Source organism: Symphalangus syndactylus, chromosome 22 (assembly GCF_028878055.3).
Source record: "Symphalangus syndactylus isolate Jambi chromosome 22, NHGRI_mSymSyn1-v2.1_pri, whole genome shotgun sequence".
In the NCBI taxonomy this organism is placed as follows: domain Eukaryota; kingdom Metazoa; phylum Chordata; class Mammalia; order Primates; family Hylobatidae; genus Symphalangus; species Symphalangus syndactylus.
Window position 1 is genome coordinate 25,684,465 of NC_072444.2, and position 19,490 is coordinate 25,703,954.

Here is a 19,490-nt window from a genome sequence, read left to right on the forward strand (position 1 = left end):
CCAGCTGCTTGGGAGGCTGAGGCCAGAGAATTGCATGAACCCGGGAGGTAGAGTTGCAGTGAGCCGAGATCGCACCACTGCACTCCAGCCTGGCGACAGAGCAAGACTCCATCTCAAAAAAAAAAAAAAAACCTGCCTTATTTCTGGGCAACTGTAGTCCCCATATTTTATCCCCAGTAACCTAACAAAGCTTATCTGTCCCCAAAGGGAAATCAAATGTCCATTATATTGCAATTTCAGTAAATCACCCTTAGCTAGAGACAAGACCTTGTCAGGGATTGCAGGACAAGATCACATGTCCACCCACCCCCCGCAAGCTGTTCTCTGAACTACAGAGCTTCTCTTTGGGTTAGACGCCTCCACCCTGACTTAGGCACCACAAACTGGAAAACAGGCCTGGTCATTCTTTAAGAATGTTAGAGGATTTGTGCCAGTTATGCCTGAGCAACCAATTAATGGCAAGGGTGACTGGGTTTTACAGTCTGCAGGCAAGGGGCTAAATGGGCAAACAAAACCCACTCTTTGTCTTAATTCTAAACACATGTTTCCAAGGTGCCAATATTGTGCTGCTTGAAAGTATGAGTCCTGCTTTTATGGTTGTTTCCTGGCTTCCAGAAAAGGTATGCGGTCCTTTTCTTTTTCTGTACCTCTGCTGGAAGAAAAAGCAGTCAGTCCACAGAAGTGAGGTTTTGCTTACAGCAAAACACTTTCCAGGCTGAGTGCAGTGGCTCACTCCTATAATCCCAGCACTTTGGGAGGCCAAGACAGGAGGATTGCTTGAAGCCAGGAGTTCAAGACCAGCCTGAGTAACATAGCAAGACCCTGTCTCTGTAAAAAGTTTAGTGGGGCATGATGGCATGTGCCTGTGGTCTCAGCTACTCAGGAGGCCAAGGCAGGAGGATCACTTGAGTCCAGGAGTTTGAGGCTGCAGTGAGCTATGATCGCACCACTGCACTCCAGCATGGGCAACAGAACAAGACACTATCTCAAAACAAACAAACAACCACATTCCAAACTTCTATGTTCGTGCTGACTTCAGAAGGGCCAGTGTGCCTGTAGGAATCTGTGCCCTTTGTAAAAAAGCTCCACGCAGCAAAGAGTAGGAGAAAAGAGCAAAAGCAGAAGCAGATTGTATCTTTGCTGTAGCCCCATTTTTTTTTCAAATGCACTTTTAGATTCAGCCCAAGAGGCCACATCTCTCACCAGTCATCAGTAGAGCATGCATTTACTTCCAGCTGCTGTCAAGACTTCCCCCAGGGTCCCTGTAACAGCTTGCCCTTGCAGAGCGTCTTACGAACCCCAGGGAAGGCTCTTCAGGGGAGAAACCTCGCCATCAGCGAGGAATTGTAAGAGGAGAGTTCTGGGGTTTCTCCTAAAGCTGGCCAAAAGGACAGAGGGGCTTGTGTTACAAAACAAGACCCTTCTAAGGGGAGAAACTTGCTGTATTTCAGTGGTATCCCTAAACTCTTCTACAAAAGCTAGCTTATCCTTCGGACTACCTGGAGATTTAATGGGACTGCTTTTATGCTGACTTAGAGAAACTGCTTCTGATTTTTATATAACACTGGGGGAGGGAAAGAAAGTGCTAGCAGTTACACTGTGTCCCAGTGCTCTGAAACCTTGAATTGTATGCTGCATCCCAATTTCAGAGATGTTAAGGTGTGAAAAAAATGTGTGTCTTAGAACTGATGAAATCTAGTAGGTGCTGGGCTCTGCCTCATGGCCACCTCTGACTGTTCATGCAGTGATGATAGGATGTATCAGTAGGGGCACCACTGGTCTCTCCAAACATTTTTGGACTTTTCACTGGCTGTGAATCCTGGTAATCCAGTTATAGAGTGCCACAGTTCTCTTCCATGAGGCCTCCATTACCAAGAAGGTAGGCATGGTTTTTTCTTTTCCCTGAACCCAGAATGGACATCATTATTCCTACACTGTGGCCCAACTCCTTAATAGAGTGGAAGACCAGTTCACATCTGCTTCTACAATTAAATGTGAAGAGTTAGAAGCTGCCAGATCACTAGGTGCCAGCTTGTTTAAGTTTTGTTTCCCAACTTTATCCACATAATGGACTGAGTCAGAGTTCTTGGACATTCAGAAGCCAAGAAATCAGGACTTTACTCAATATCACCTCAGTTTTGAGTCAAGAGAGATGAACATTAGCTTTGGAGTCACTCTTATCAGCCCACCCCTTTTGCTCCTTTTCCCCATCCTTTTCCTGACTGCTGCTTCTTTCTAATAGTCTCTCTCAGAGCTCTTCATTTCTCTGTGGATGTGAAGAAGCAGAAAGGGGGAGAAGAACCTGCAAGCATCACCAGAAAAGGAGCAGTGCTCATTGTTGTAGAATAAAAAGATAATGGCCAATTTGTCAAGAAGTGTTGACAAGAAAGATAAAGTTGGAAGTAATTAACTGGCTGACATGCTGGGAGCGATGTGCCTGCCAATAGCTCCCTAAATCAGCCAGAGCCTTGGAAATGTGACAGCCATTCATCATTTTTACAACACGCCTCTGACAGGCTCCTCAGTTGCAAATCCGGCCAGCAAAAGTCGTGTGCTTTGACATTCTGGGGTTGTGCACCTTTCTCTGCCTTATTCTGGGTTGTGCTAAGGTACCTGGGCCCTACATCCAACCAGGAGATGCCTGGAGATGGTCAGTCAAATGGGCCAGCTTGCCAGCTCATCGCTGGGCAGTATTCCTCTCCGGGGCTGGGCACTAGGATTCCCAGAGCTGACTTTGTAAACTTCTGCAGGACAGTTCACTTAGCATAGAGAGTGCTGAATGGGAGCCATCAGCAGCACTCCTGGTGGCCTGGTATCTAACAAGTGCTGCTGCTAACCAGCCATGGGATCTATCAGTGGGAGGAAATGGGTATGCAGCCAGTAAAAGCAATTATGAAGACTGAATGGAGTGGAAAATACCTGTGTTATGTGAAAAGGCAGCATACAAAATTGTATATATGCTTTCATCACCAGTATGTATAAAATATGCATTTATGCAGAATATGCACAGGTAAAAGTATCTTGGAAATGTGATTATATTATAATCAACTTCCCTCCTCCATTTTTTTCTTTTTAAAAAGTGATAATTCCACTCACCAATCTTGAAAAGACGAGTTCTTTTTGCACACGGGCCCCTATTCCCCCACGCACTTCCTAATCTCAACAACTGTTAACATTCTACCCTCTTTATTCTAAGGGCTCACACTTTCTCACATACAGATTTAGCTTGTCCTCTAGGTATTGTGACAGACAAACCATTTAAACTGTGACCAGACAGAAACAAGGATGAAGACATAGTAAGAATTCTTTTTATTCTTAGGCCACTCTGAGCCTGAGACATCCGGAATCTTTTGTTTTGTTTTTGGAGACAGGGTCTCACTCTGTCACCCAGCCTGGAGTGCAGTGGTGCAATTGTAGCCCACTGCAGCCTCACACTCGTGGGCTCAAGTGTTCCTCTCGCCTTAGTCTCCCAAATAGCTGGGACTGCAGGCACAGATCACCTCACCCAGCTAATTTTTAAATTTTTTGTAGATTCGAAGTCTTGCTATGTTGCTCAGGCTGGTCTTGAATTCCTGTCCTCAAGCAATCATCCTGTCTCAGCCTCCCAAGGTGGTGGGATTACAGGCATGAGCCACCACGCCTAGCCAAGGAAACCTATTTTGACTGTCTAAAGCTGGCCACCTCTCTTGCACCAAACTTTTTTTATCTTGGTGCCTTAGGTCCCCAAGAGCTCCAAGGACACCAAATGCCCCAGCTTTGAAACCTTGTAATGGGGCCAGCCTTCTCTTAATATATAAAGTTCTTTTCCTAAGTTCCACCCCTGCCAGACCCAGAGGTACTGTCTTCATCATCTGATTCTGGCTTTGTTTCACTTCACTTCCCCTCCTGTCTGCATTCCAGCAGCCCTCCCAACCTTCTGCCCTGTCACTTTTCAGATGTTTTCATTTTGCCTCTGTCTGCGCTGCTGTCTTTTCTCTTCTACATTAGTCTGTTCATTCTTGAGTTCCCCAGACCATTCTCCTGTTCCCAGATTCCCAAGGTAGCTTCCTTATAAAGACATCAGGGCCTACCCAACCCCAGATCTTCCTGGCCCTAGAAGGAATCAGACTATTTGGTTGTTAATCCTGTGTTAGGCACAGAGCTAAGCCTCAGTGCTGGGAGAAGTGACAGGAGAATCTCAAGCAGTTACCACTCTATGAGAGAAACTGCTTGATACAGTGGTTAGGACCCAAAGCAGTGTCCAGGGTGGCCTCAGCATGGCTGGTCAGGCCACTTCAGTCAGACCTGCCACAGCCCCATCAGCTGTGATGCATATGTCACCAGCCTGGCGCCAGGGGAATTCAGAGAATTCTCACTTGACGGAACCAAATGAAACTCAGACTGTGGTCTGCACTAGAAATAGACAGGAGAAAGAAGGCCCACGGCCATTTGGGAAGCCAGTGGGTGTGTTCTCATACATTCCTGATGGGAGCCCTGGGGAAGCCTGAGCATTTCCCCAGATGTGCCTGCAGATGCCCCTTGCTGCCTGAGGACTTTCCAACAGTCACGGCCTTGTGTGGAAGAGTCTTGCATCACTTTGCTCTGAACAGCCCAGAGGTCACGCGGTACCAAGACTGAGAGATGAGGGCGATAACCAAGTGGGCCACTCAAGGAGGCACTACCAGGCCAAGTTACTGTGGACTCAACATCTGTCCAGAAGCCTGTGGAGCCGTGACTGAGGGCACTTCCAGAGGCAATAATCTCCAGGTTTCTCTTCAGGTGGCAGGAAAGGCATTTAGACTGCTTTGCTGTGGGTCAGCATTAAGTCCTTGAGCAGTTAATGACCCACTATTTCGGTCAATCTCACCTCCTCCAGCAGTGAGGGGGCTAGGCACAGTGGCTCATGCCTGTAATCCCAGCACTTTGGGAGGCTGAGGCGGTTAGATCATTTGAGGTCAGGAGTTCAAGACCAGCCTGTCCAACATGGTGAAAACACGTCTCTACTACTAAAAATACAAAAATTAGCCGGGCGGTAGTGGCGTGCACCTGGAATCCCAGCTACTCGAGAGGCTGAGGCACAATAATCCTTGAGCCTGGGAAGCAGAGGTTGTGGTGAGCCGAGATTGCGCCACTGCACTCCAGTCTGGGCGACAGAGTGAGACCCTGTCTCAAAAAAAAAAAAAAAAAAAAGCCGCTAGGGAGAGCCTGAGAGGAAAGGGCTGTGGGGAGGCAGCAGGCGCCACTGCCCATGTGAGCTGCTCTACCGTCACTCCTGACAGGGCCTCTGCCAGGGGAAGTGTCTGCACAGCCAAACCACCCGCTGCTCAGCTTGCACACTTGCCCTGCCTTGGGAACAAGGTTTCTGGATAGTGGGGATAAGATGTTCGGCGTAATGGTGTGATATTTGCTATAGGAAGGCAGCAAGGCAATTTCTTAGTATTAGTTCTGCTCAGCTCTAGAAAATGTTTTCCTTAATTGCCAAGAACTTTCCCAACTCAGTTCAAAACTTGAATTTGATTAAAGGAGGCTCTGCAATTCAGCCTCCTTTAATCAGAATTCAATCTTGGGCTGGGGTGGGGAGAGTGGAGAATGAATGAGAATGAATATGTCTGTACAGTGGCCTCCTTCTGCTCCTGAAACCCAGATTCACCATGTTCTCCTTTCCGCCTGTCTTCATTGTCTTCCTAACGCCAGGTTCAATTTGTGGGCTCTGGATTCTGTTATGCAGATAGGCAGTTTCTGTTTGCTCTACAGATTCACAACTGTATGATAGCAACTGGGTGTTATCACTGGAAAACGGAGTAGAATACCAACATACCCCACACCCATGTTAGGGAGGCAGTGGGAATCACTAGTTTAGAAAATTCTTGGGACGCAGTTCTCTTTTCCTTTTGGCCTCAGTAGGTGTCAAGAGGAGATGGGAAATCTGATTGACCTGTCATTTCTGCACACTGTTATAGGCACGTTGCTGGCAAGCCTCAGTCTCTTTAAACTTGTTTGTGTTCAGATCTTTTCCACCAGACCAGCATCAGCAGGGTCTGGTTTGTGGTGTTAAGTACTCCTCTTCTGTTGGGCTGGAGCTTTGAACAGTTTGCCCTTCATAAGCCTGCAGCATTAATAGGGAAAGACTGAGGGGCACACAAGGGGGTGTTTATAGAATGGGCTTTATAAAACTCCCAGCTGCCCCATAAAACACGAGTTCCTCGCTAAGGAGGCTTTTGAGCAAAGGTGATCACAGGAGCCGAACATACAGTCTCTGCCTTCAGTCTCATAAAAACCACATCTCATTAGAAAAGGGACATAATTCAAAGGACAGCTTTGTGTCACCCAGGTAGGCAGGAGACCTGGGACTTAGTGGCTGTGAACTCCTGCGTTTTCACAGAGGCTTGCTTGTCCTGCACTTTGCAGCCTGAACTATAAGCCTGGCTGTCTTTGAAAAGCCTGCTGTGGTGGCATGCTAACTTGTCACGTGGAAGGCTGGAGGCATATTAGTAGCTTCTGGAAGGAAATAAAAAATGTGAGATGGGAGCTTGGGAGTAAGAGGGGAATGTTAGTGAGGAAGTTAAAATGAAGGCACAGGAGGGCTCCCTTCTCCTGCACAATGAGTTCTAGAGAGAGAGTTAACGGAAACATCCCACCCATTGCTCACACTCATTCATTTTACAGCTAATTCCTGGGTGCCTACTGATGCCAAGAGGAGAAAGCTAAGACACCACCCGTCCCTCCCATTGCAGAGCTTGCAGTATACCCTTCATTATTACTTAAGATACTTTTTTCCCTTTACCTCAACGTGGCACTAAAGATACTTTTCCGTAATAAAATTTTTAAGAGAAAGTCACCTTTTAAGGGAAAGCAACAGCCTGTGACCTACTGGGCTGTGTTTTCTTCATATACAAAATGAGAATATTAATAATAGTTTCACAGGGTCGAAATAATACATAGAAACAATAAGCACAGTGCCTGGCACATATGGTGAGCTCTCTTATTTTGGTATCTTCTTGTTGCCTCCCATGATGGAGTGCCAGAAGGCATGGAGGAAGAAGAAAAAATTAAGATCCCAAACAAGATAACAGACTCTCTTGATCACCAGGATTAATAAGCCTGCTCACTTCACTGTCCAGAGCATCCACATCCATAATTAGTATTCTCCAGCAGCTTTAGAGGCGTGCATGGGAACTCCTCAGAAGGAAATAAGAGAAATGTAGCTTAGGGAGAAAGTCCTGTAGGAAATTAAAGTGGAAAGGGGGGAAGAGGAAATACATACGCAGGGTGATAGCAGCTGGTTCGCTAAAAATCTCTTTATTCTTTGAACAATCAAGAGAGTAGGTGTGACTGGGCGTGGTAGCTCATGCCTGTAATTCTAACAATTTGGGAGGCTGAGACAGGCAGATCACTTGAGCTCGGGAGTTCGAGACCAGCCTGGGCAACATGGCAAAACCTCATTTCTACTAAAAATACAACAAAAAAAAAATAGCTGTGTGTGGTGGTGTAGGCCTTTGGGAGGCTGAGGTGGGAGGATTGCATGAGTCCAGGGGGTGGAGGTTGCAGTGAGCTGAGATTGTACCATTGGACCCCACCTTGGTTGACAGAGCCAGACATTGTCGTGAAAAAGAGAGAGTGGGCTAGGCGAGGTGGCTCACATCTGTAATCCCAGCACCTTGGGAGACCGAGGCAGAGAGATCACCTGAGGTCAGGAGTTCAAGACCAGCCTGGCCAACATGGCGAAACCCCATCTCTACTAAAAATACAAAAATTAGCCAGGTATGCTGGTGGGCACCTGTAATCCCGGCTACTGGGGAGGCTAAGACAGGAGGATCGCTTGAAGGGTGCAGTGAGCTGAGATCGCGCCATTGCACTCCAGCCTGGGTGACAGAGTGAGACTCGGTCTCAAAAAAAAAAAAAGAGAGTGGATATGGACAGTGGCCCTCTTACCTTCGGGTTGTCAAATCAGAGACAGAAATTAATTTCTCAGAGCGAGAGTGTTCATTTTTCATGAGTTTAGTCAAAGTTGTATTTTTTTTTTTTTTTTGAGACAGAGTCTTGCTTTTTTCGCTCAGGCTGGAGTGCAGTGGTGCGATCTTGGCTCACTGCTATCTCTGCCTCCTGGGTTCAAGTGATCCTCCTGCCTCAGCCTCCCGAGTAGCTGCAATTACAGGCGTCCACCACCACGCTTGGCTAACTTTTGTATTTTTAGAAGAGATGGGGTTTCACCATGTTGGCCAGGCTGGTCTCAAACTCCTGACCGTGTGATCCGCCCGCCTCGGCCTCCCGAAGTGCTGGGATTATAGGCGTGAGCCACTGCGCCTGGCCCAAAGTTGTAATTTATTTTATTTTATTTTATTTTTTGAGACAGAGTCTCTGTCACCCAGGTTGGAGTACGGTGGTGTGATCTCGGCTCACTGCAAACTCCAGCTCTCAGGTTCATGCCATTCTCCTGCCTCAGTCTCCTGAGTAGCTGGGACTATACAAGTGCCCACCACCATGCCCGGCTAATTTTTTTGTATTTTTAATAGAGACGGGGTTTCACTGTGTTAGCCAGGATGGTCTCGATCTCCTGACCTCATGATCCACCCGCCTCAGCCTCCCAAAGTGCTGGGATTACAGGCGTGAGCCACTGTGCCCAAAGTTGTAATTTTTTAATGATTATGTTCTTACTGCTCAATAAGAGCTTATCATGGATCCCAAGGTGCACCCCCAAGTTTAATGACCACTGGTAAAGGCCTGGTCAGAGTCCCCCAGTGAGCCCAGCCTGTTGCCCTCTTTCCTGCCCACTGAGCTCTGTCTGCAGCCTGACCTGCCTCCACACATTCAAATGGGAAACATTGTACAGATAAGTAGATAAGTCATTGGACTCTCTCTCTTTTCTTTTCTTTTTCTTTTTCTTTTTTTTTTTTGAGATGGAGTTTTGCTCTTGTTGCCCAGGCTGGATGCAGTGGCACAATCTTGGCTCACTGCAACCTTCGCAGGTTCAAGTGATGCTCCTGCCTCAGCCTTCTGAGTAGCTGGGATTACACGCGTGTGCCACAACACCTGGCTAATTTTTGTAGTTTTAGTAGACATGGGGTTTCACCATGTTGGCCAGCCTGGTCTCAAACTCCTGACCTCAGGTGATCCTCCTACCTTGGCCTCCCAAAGCTCTGGGATTACAGGCATGAGCCACCGTGCCTGGCCTGGACTCTCTCTTAAAGGAGTTAGGGCCATATGTTTTCACATTTTTAATTTGCAAAGCTATGCTGGTCAGTCCTTAGAGGTGGTATATCAAGGCCATAGCTGTATTAAGGTAAAATTTGTTTCTCTTTTGAGGTCCCTAATCACTACTTCCTAATTTTGATTAGTTTGTTGTAAAACTCATTTTTTATGCACTGTGATAATTGGGAAAGTGGATTAGGAAAAGACTTGTATTTGTTTTTGTTTTTGTTGTTTTGTCCTCAGAATGAGTCAAGCTTCGGTAATGTTAAAATTTAAAAATAGGCTGGAGGCCAGGTGCAGTGCCTCACACCTGTCCTCCCAGCACTTTGGGAGGCCGAGGCCAGAGGATTGCTTGAGCCAGGAGGTTGAGGCTGCAGTAAGCCATGATTGTGCCACTGAACTTCAGCCTGGATGACAGAGCAAGACCCTGTCTCTTTAAAAAAGAAAGAAAGAAGAAAAGAAAATAGAATGTTTTCCAGAGCACAAGATTGAAGACAGTTGTTAGAACTCCTGGATTTTTTTTTTTTTTTTTTTTTTTTTTTTGAGATAGAGTCTAGCTCTGTCACCCAGGCTGGAGTGCAGTGGCATAATCTTGGCTCACTGCAACCTCCACCTCCCGGATTCAAGCAATTCTCCTGCCTCAGCCTTCCGAGTAGCTGGGATTATAGGTGCCCACCACCACATCCAGCTAATTTTTGTATTTTTAGTTGAGACGGGGTTTCACTGTGTTGGCCAGGCTGGTCTCGAACTCCTGACCTCATGATCTGCCCACCTTGGCCTCAGATTTTTGTGTCGTTTCTTAGTTTCTTCTGGTTCAGGTGAAGAACACTTTATCTTCCTTATCAGAACAATTTTTTACTCCTACCAAGGCCATCCCAAGAATCCATTGTAATAATACAGAGAACATATCATTAAAATATATAGACTATTGGCCGGGCGCGGTGGCTCACGCTTGTAATCCCAGCACTTTGGGAGGACGAGGCGGGCGGATCACGAGGTCAGGAGATCGAGACCACGGTGAAACCCCGTCTCTACTAAAAAAATACAAAAAGTTAGCCGGGCGTGGTGGCGGGCGCCTGTAGTCCCAGCTACTCGGAGAGGCTGAGGCAGGAGAATGGCGTGAACCCGGGAGGCGGAGAGCTTGCAGTGAGCCGAGATCGCGCCACTGCACTCCAGCCTGGGTGAAAGAGCGAGACTCCGTCTCAAAAAAAAAAAAAAAAAAAAAAAATATATAGACTATATACTGACTTTCTTTTTTTTATTATTATTTTTCTTTAATAGAGATGGGGTCTCACGATGTTGCCCAGGCTGGTTTAAAACTCTTGAGCTCAGGCCAGGCGCGGTGGCTCACGCCTGTAATCCTAACACTTTGGGAGGCCAAGGCGGGCGGATCAAGAAGTCAGGAGATCGAGACCACGGTGAAACCCCGTCTCTACTAAAAATACAAAAAAAAAAAAACTAGCCGGGCACGGTGGCAGATGTCTGTAGTCCCACTACTCGGGAGGCTGAGGCAGGAGAATGGCGTGAACCCAGGAGGCGGAGCTTGCAGTGAGCAGAGATCGCGCCACTGCACTCCAGCCTGGGTGACAGAGCGAGACTCCGTCTCAAAAAAAAAAAAAAAACAAAACTCCTGAGCTCAAGCAGTCCTCCAGCCTCAACCTCCCAAAGTGCTGGGATTACAGGCATGAACCACTGTGCCCAGCCACTGGCTTTCTTTTTTCCTGTTTTCTTATGCTTCCAAAATCTTTATTTGGCTTCAAGGAACTAGATAATCCCAAATCTATACCTAGTAATATTATTAGTACAGTTTACCCAGCCCCATGTGATTGGGCACAAAGCCTGGTACCTGATTTATGGGGCCAAGAGATACTGGGAACTGCTTCCCAATGAACCTACAGTAGAGTAGGTCCCTTTAGACTTTTCATTCTCAGCTTAGAAAAACTCATATAGGACTTCCTAAGGGAAACCATCATGCTATGGTTTCACTCTGAAATTAAAAACATCTCCAAATTTTGTAGCAGGCTAACTTATGGAGCATATTCTGGCTCATTGCCTTGCTTAGTACCAGCTCATGAAGCACCAGCCCCATAGCTTCCCCAACAAATCTGGAGCCTAGAAACTGGATACTGGGCACTCGAACAGTTCTACTCAGGAAACATTGGGAATTCGCAGTGATGACTTCCTAGTCCTAACTTAAGTCTCCACCGTAGGTGTATGTTATTTCTGCAGACAAGCATATAACTGTGTTTTAGCAGCTTTTATGCTTGGACAAACACAGGTGAAGGACCTGCTTAGCAATTGCATGTTCATTGTTTAATTCCTCGAAGAACCCTCTGAAGGAGGAGGTGATATTAGCCCTGTTATATAGATAAGGAATTTACATTCAAAAAAGATGAGTTAAATATGTCCTACTATGTTCTCCAAAAAATTAAAAGTTAAAATTTTTAAAACGACTTATTTATGATCATACAGCTTATAAGTGGCAGAATTAGACCTCCAGAAAGTTAAACCCAAGTTTCAATCCTTTTGTGTTCATTTATGCATGATGGTTGGGTTTTGACCATCACATGTGGTGAGATGTGTCTCCCTCAAGCTTGTTATCACGTCAGCATGTGATCGGTCTGACATGGGGAAAAACCCCATCTTCTGACTCCAAATCCAAGGCTGTTTCACCCCCAACTTGTCCTTAACAAAGAGGCATAAGGTGCCGATTTACTGTGGGGACTTTCCTGATTCCTGTGGGCCTTGGGGAAAATCCCTGCCTTTCCTGGGCTTTAGCTTCCCCGTTAGTGAAACAGGTCTGATAACACCTCTCCCTTCCCACTCTTAGGGATGCATGAGGTCAAAGAAGTGATGGATTGGAAAGATTATTTGAAAATGCTTTGTAAACATTAGGCATTAGATTATTACTTTCACAAATGTTAGCTTCTTTAGATTTCTGGGCAGTTTCCTTTGGTTTTATTGGAAGAAATGTGGTGGAATTTGGATTTTTAAAAATAATATTTATAACAGCAATTTCTTGCCATATTACCACATTGAACTCAAATCCTGGAATTTCCCAAAACCACTTAAAAATTAATTCTGGTCAAGTAGACAGTTTGTACTCAAAGCAGTAAACTGGATCCTTGCTCATTAAACCAGTCTAGACTCCCAGGTTGATGTGTCACATTTTGCTCCCTACTTTTAAACAGATATAATCATTGTGGTCTTGTGGATTTCTCAAGCAAGCTCCTTCACCCTCCCCTCTTTCCCTTCCTTCCATAACTCAGGCTTATATTTAGTATTGAGCTTAGTTGCATAAGTTCCTACGGGAACAAGGATCTAAGCCCCCATGGCTGCTCTGCTTTCAAGGCCTCCTAGCAGCCTCTGGTGAATTAACTCCAGACACCAGGCCTCCCAGTGGCACTGCCCAGTTATCCCAGTGTGGTAATAATCCTCCAGCCTAAAGATGGCATCAGCAGAGCAGTGTCATTAGTGAAAAGCTTTTCTACAGTAGAGGCCAGTTCAAGAAACTCTAGATGTGGTCCCTTGGCAGCCTTCTGCAAAGGGTGGATGGGAACAGCCCCTGAAGAGGGTCTAGGGAAGCATCTGAATTTGAAGGGGGTGGGCTCTGTCAGAACGGTCAGCATGGCTGCATTGCCACAGCTCCCAGGGTTCTGTCATTGATGTGCATGCCCCAACCTTGGTGCCACCTCTGTGTCACTCACAGAGTCTGATGGTTTTGATTAATTTTGTTATTCCTACTACTGAAGGCAACTGATCAGAAGTTAAGACTTAAAAGTTCAGAGGAGCCAGGTGCTGTTGTGTGTACCTGTAATCCCAGCTACTCAGGAGGCTGAGGCAGGAGGATCACTTGAGCCCAGGAGTCCGAGACCAGCCTGGACAACATAGCAAGACCCTGTCTCAAAAAAAAAAAAAAGTTCAGAGGAGTCTCATATGATTGTGTACTACAACAGGGGTAATTTCGTATCCAAGGTTTCTGGTGTTTCAGAAACAGACACATGTTGCCTTGCCTGCCGGCATCTGAGAGGAAACCAGTCTGTGCTCTTTTTTTTTTTTCGAGATAGAATCTCGCTCTGTCACCCAAGCTGGAGTGCCGTGGCGCGGTCTTGGCTCACTGCAAGCTCTGCCTCCCAGGTTCATGCCATTCTCCTGCCTCAGCCTCCTGAGTAGCTGGGACTACAGGCACCTGCCACTACGCCCAGCTAGTTTTTTGTATTTTTAGTAGAGACAGGGTTTTACCGTGTTAGCCAGGATGGTCTTGATCTGCTGACCTCGTGATCCACCCACATCGGCCTCCCAAAGTGCTGGGATTACAGGCGTGAGCCACCACACCCGGGCTAGTCTGTGCTCTTAAAGGAAGGGCCACAGAGCAGCAAGATGAGTGTTCCCATTACTGACCCCCAAAATCATGGGAGGAGACCAAAAACCTCTTTCAGATGAAACGATTTAAACTGAGCTTTCTGGATGGTAATAGATAATTGATACTCTTTCAACATCTGCAAGACATTGTCCTCAAAGTGCTGGTGAACCATCTGCCCACAAATGACCCCCACATCTCCCACCCTCAGACCTGTTGAGTGTAACTACCTTTTCCCTTTGTTTTCTCAGCATTAATAATAAGCTACAGCAGCCGGAGGCAGCGGCCGGAGTGTTAGAATATGCCATGAAACACTTTGGAGAGCTGGTAAGCACCTCATTCTTTTTGGAAAAGCAGGAGGTAGAGACTTGGCTAGGGAGGTATTGGCCCTGACCTTCAGAAAGTTACTTTCCTTTTCTGTTTTTTCTCCAATTCATAACAGTCTGATGCTGACTTACCAGTCTTCGGGATGAAAGAGATAAACTATGTCTGTAGGGACTCTATTTCTTTTTTTTTTTTTATTATACTTTAAGTTCTAGGGTACATGTGCACAACGTGCAGGTTTGTTACATATGTACACATGTGCCATGTTGGTGTGCTGCACCCATTAACTCATCATTTACATTAGGAATATCTCCTAATGCTATCCCTCCCCCCTCCCCCCACCCCACGACAGGCCCTGGTGTGTGATGTTCCCCATCCTGTGTCCAAGTGTTCTCATTGTTCAATTCCCACCTATGAGTGAGAACATGCGGTGTTTGGTTGTCTGTCTTTGCGACAGTTCACTGAGAATGATGGTTTCCAGCTTCATCCATGTCCCTACAAAGGACATGAACTCATCCTTTTTTATGGCTGCATAGTATTCCATGGTGTATATGTGCCACATTTTCTTAATCCAGTCTAACATTGACGGACATTTGGATTGGTTCCAAGTCTTTGCTATTGTGAATAGTGCCGCAGTAAACCTATGTGTGCATGTGTCTTTATAGCAGCATGATTTATAATCCTTTGGGTATATATCCAGTAATGGGATGGCTGGGTCAAATGGTATTTCTAGTTCTAGATCCTTGAGGAATCACCACACTGTCTTCCACAATGGTTGAACTAGTTTACAGTCCCACCAACAGTGTAAAAGTGTTCCTATTTCTCCACATCCTCGCCAGCACCTGTTGTTTCCTGACTTTTTAATGATCGCCATTCTAACTGGTGTGAGATGGTATCTCATTGTGGTTTTGATTTGCATTTCTCTGATGGCCAGTGATGAACATTTTTTCATGTGTCTGTTGGCTGCATAAATATCTTCTTTTGAGAAGTGTCTGTTCATCTCCTTTGCCCACTTTTTGATGGGGTTGTTTGATTTTTTCTTGTAAATTTGTTTAAGTTCTTTGTAGATTCTGGATATTAGCCCTTTGTCAGATGGGTAGATTGCAAAAATTTTCTCCCATTCTGTAGGTTGCCTGTTCACTCTGATGGTAGTTTCTTTTGCTTTGCAGAAGCTCTTTAGTTTAATTAGATCCCATTTGTCAATTTTGGCTTTTGTTGCCATCGCTTTTGGTGTTTTAGACATGAAGTCCTTGCCCATGCCTATGTCCTGAATGGTATTGCCTAGGTTTTCTTCTAGGGTTTTTATGGTTTTAGGTCTAGCATTTAAGTCTTTAATCCATCTCGAATTAATTTTCGTATAAGGTGTTAGGAAGGGATCCAGTTTCAGCTTTCTACATATGGCTAGCCAGTTTTCCCAGCACCGTTTATTAAATAGGGAATCCTTTCCCTATTTCTTGTTTTTGTCAGGTTTGTCAAAGATCAGATGGTTGTAGATGTGTGGTATTATTTCTGAGGGCTCTGTTCTGTTCCATTGGTCTATATCTCTGTTTGGTACCAGTACCGTGTTGTTTGGTTACTGTAGCCTTGTAGTATAATTTGAAGTCAGGTAGTGTGATGCCTCCAGCTTTGTTCTTTTGGCTTAGGATTGTTGGCCGGGCGCGGTGGCTCACGCTTGTAATCCCAGCACTTTGGGAGGCCGAGGCGGGCGGATCATGAGTTCAGGAGATCGAGACCACGGTGAAACCCCGTCTCTACTAAAAATACAAAAAATTAGCCAGGCATGGTGGCGGGCGCCTGTAGTCCCAGCTACTTGGAGAGGCTGAGGCAGGAGAATGGCATGAACCTGGGAGGCGGAGCTTGCAGTGAGCCGAGATTGCGCCACTGCACTCCAGCCTGGGTGACAGAGCGAGACTCCGTCTCAAAAAAAGAAAAAAGAAAAAAAGAAAAAAAAAGGATTGTCTTGGCAATGCGGGCTCTTTTTTGGTTCCATATGAACTTTAAAGTAGTTTTTTCCAATTCTGTGAAGAAAGTCATTGGTAGCTTGATGGGGATGGCATTGAATTTATAAATTACCTTGGGCAGTATGGCCATTTTCACGATATTGATTCTTCCTATCCATGAGCATGGAATGTTCTTCTATTTGTTTGTGCCCTCTTTTATTTCGTTGAGCAGTGGTTCGTAGTTCTCCTCGAAGAGGTCCTTCACATCCCTTGTAAGTTGGATTCCTAGGTATTTTATTCTCTTTGAAGCAATTGTGAATGGGAGTTCACTCATGATTTGGCTCTCTGTCTGTTATTGGTGTATAAGAATGCTTGTGATTTTTGCACATTGATTTTGTATCCTGAGACTTTGCTGAAGTTGCTTATCAGCTTAAGGAGATTTTGGGCCGAGATGACGGGGTTTTCTAAGTATACATCATGTCATCTGCAAACAAGGACAATTTGACTTCCTTTTTTCCTAATTGAATACACTTTATTTCTTTCTCCTTCCTGATTGTCCTGGCCAGAACTTCCAACACTATGTTGAATAGGAGTAGTGAGAGAGGGCATCCCTATCTTGTGCCAGTTTTCAAAGGGAATGCTTCCAGTTTTGCCCATTCAGTATGATATTGGCTATGGGTTTGTCATAAATATCTCTTATTATTTTGAGATACATCCCATCAATACCTAATTTATTGAGAGTTTTTAGCATGAAGTGCTGTTGAATTTTCTTGAAGGCCTTTTCTGCATCTGTTGAGGTAGTCATGGTTTTTGTCTTTGGTTCTGTTTATATGATGGATTACGTTTATTGATTTGCGTACGTTGAACCAGCCTTGCATCCCAGAGATGAAGCCGACTTGATCATGATGGATAAGCTTTTTGATGTGCTGCTGGATTTGGTTTGCCAGTATTTTATTGAGGATTTTTACATCAGTGTTCATCAGGGATATTGGTCTAAAATTCTCTTTTTTGGTTATGTCTCTGCCGGGCTTTGGTATCAGGATGATGCTGGCCTCATAAAATGAGTTAGGGAGGATTCCCTCTTTTTCTATTTATTGGAATAGTTTCAGAAGGAATGGTACCAGCTCCTCTTTGTACCTCTGGTAGAATTCGGCTGTGAACCTGTCTAGTCCTGGACTTTTTTTGGTTGGTAGGCTATTAATTATTGCCTCAATTTCAGAGCCAGTTATTGGTCTATTCAGGGATTCAACTTCCTACTGGTTTAGTCTTGGGAGGGTGTATGTGTCCAGGAATTTATCCATTTCTTCTAGATTTTCTAGTTTATTTGCATAGAGGTGTTTATAGTATTCTCTGATGGTAGTTTGTATTTCTGTGGGATCAGTGGTGATATCCCCTTTATCATTTTTTATTGCATCTATTTGATATTTGATTCTTCTCTCTCTCTTTTTTTTTTTTTTTTTTTGAGACAGAGTCTTGCTCTGTCGCTCAGGCTGGAGTGCAGTGGCACGATCTCAGCTCACTGCAAGCTCCACCTCCCAGGTTCACGCAGTTCTGCCTCAGCCTCCCGAGTAGCTGGGACTACAGGCGCCCGCCACCAAGCCTGGCTAATTTTTTATAGAGATGGGGTTTCACCGTGTTAGTCAGGATGGTCTCGATCTCCTGACCTCATGATCCGCCCGCCTCGGCCTCCCAAAGTGCAGGGATTACAGGCATGAGCAACCGCGCCCAGCCTCTCTTTTCTTCTTTATTAGTCTTGCTAGCTGTCTAGCAAAGATCAATTTTGTTGATCTTTTCAAAAAACCAGCTCCTGGATTCATTGATTTTTTGAAGGGTTTTTTGTGTCTCTATCTCATTCAGTTCTGCTCTGATCTTAGTTATTTCTTGCCTTCTGCTAGCTTTTGAAAGTGTTTGCTCTTGCTTCTCTGTTTCTTTTAATTGTGATGTTAGGGTGTCAATTTTGATCTTTCCTGCTTTCTTTTGTGGGCATTTAGTGCTATAAATTTCCCTCCACACCCTGCTTTAAATGTATCCCATAGATTCTGGTATGTTGTGTCTATGTTCTCATTGGTTTCAAAGAACATCTTTATTTCTGCCTTCATTTCATTATACCCAGTAGTCATTCAGGAGCAGGTTATTCAGTTTCCATGTAGTTGAGTGGTTTTGAATGAGTTTCTTAATCCTGAATTCTAGTTTGATTGCACTGTGGTCTGAGAGACAGTTTCTTATAATTTCTGTTCTTTTACATTTGCTGAGGAGTGCTTTACTTCCATCTATGTGGTCAATTTTGGAATAAGTGCAATGTGGTGCTGAGAAGAATGTATATTCTGTTGATTTGGGGTGGAGAGTTCTGTAGATGTGTATTAGGTCTGCTTGGTGCAGAGTTGAGTTCAATTCCTGGATATCCTCGTTAATTTTCTGTCTCGTTGATCTGTCTAATGTTGACAGTGGGGTGTTAAAGTCTCCCATTATTACTCTGTGGGAGTCTAAGTCTCTTTGTAGGTCTCTAAGGACTTGCTTTATGAATCTGGGTGCTCCTGTACTGGGTGCATATATATTTAGGATAGTTAGCTCTTCTTGTTGAATTGATCCCTTTATCATTATATAGTTGCCTTCTTTGTTTCTTTTGATCTTTGTTGGTTTAAAGTCTGTTTTATCAGAGACTAGGATTGCAACCCTTGCTTTTTTTTTTGTTTTCCATTTGCTTGGTAGATCTTCCTCCATCCCTTTATTTTGAGCCTGTGTGTGTGTCTGCACATGAGATGGGTCTCCTGAATACAGCACACTGATGGGTCTTGACTCTTTATCCAATTTGCCAGTCTGTGTCTTTTAATTGGAGCATTTAGCCCATTTACATTTAAGGTTAATATTGTTATGTGTGAATTTGATCCTGTCATTATGATGTTAGCTGGTTATTTTGCTCATTAGTTGATGCAGTTTCTTCCTAGCATTGATGATCTTTACAATTTGGCATGTTTTTGGAGTGGCTGGTACCGGTTGTTCCTTTCCATGTTTAGTGCTTCCTTCAGGAGCTCTTGTAAGGCAGGCCTGGTGGTGACAGAATCTCTCAGCATTTGCTTGTCTGTAAAGTATTTTATTCCTCCTTCACTTATGAAGCTTAGTTTGGCTGGATATGAAATTCTGGGTTGAAAATTCTTCTCTTTAAGAATGTTGAATATCGGCCCCCACTCTCATCTGGCTTGTAGAGTTTCTGCTGAGAGATCCGCTGTTAGTCTGATGGGCTTCCCTTTGTGGGTAACGCGAGCTTTCTCTCTGGCTGCCCTTAACATTTTTTCCTTCATTTCAACTTTGGTGAATCTGGCAATTATGTGTCTTGGAGTTGCTCTTCTCGAGGAGTATCTTTGTGGCGTTCTCTGTATTTCCTGAATTTGAATGTTGGCCTGCCCTGCTAGGTTGGGGAAGTTCTCCTGGATAATACCCTGAAGAGTGTTTTCCAACTTGGTTCTATTCTCCCCATCACTTTCAGATACACCAATCAGACATAGATTTGGTCTTTTCACATAGTCTCATATTTCTTGGAGGCTTTGTTCGTTTCTTTTTATTCTTTTTTCTCTAAACTTCTCGCTTCATTTCATTCATTTGATCTTCAATCACTGATACCCTTTCTTCCAGTTGATCAAATTGGCTACTGAAGCTTGTGCATGCATCACGTAGTTCTTGTGCCATGGTTTTCATCTCCA

General features: G+C 44.8%; 1 protein-coding gene and 1 non-coding gene across 6 annotated transcripts in view; both read left to right on the forward strand.

Annotated features, from left to right (window-relative positions):
• Positions 1-19,490, forward strand: part of MTOR (mechanistic target of rapamycin kinase) — a 156,909-nt gene that overhangs the window by 81,031 nt on the left and 56,388 nt on the right. For all 5 annotated transcript variants that reach the window (XR_008653986.2, XM_055262403.2, XM_055262404.1 and 2 more), the window contains one exon: positions 13,780-13,855. Coding sequence is in view for 4 of the 5 variants with exons in the window: in XM_055262403.2 (XP_055118378.1) it covers positions 13,780-13,855 (76 nt within the window). In the remaining variant the exon portion in view is untranslated. The remainder of the gene's footprint in view (positions 1-13,779; positions 13,856-19,490) is intronic.
• Positions 11,689-11,795, forward strand: LOC129472797 (small nucleolar RNA U13). Its single transcript, XR_008654072.1, has one exon. It is a non-coding gene; the product is annotated as a small nucleolar RNA U13 (small nucleolar RNA).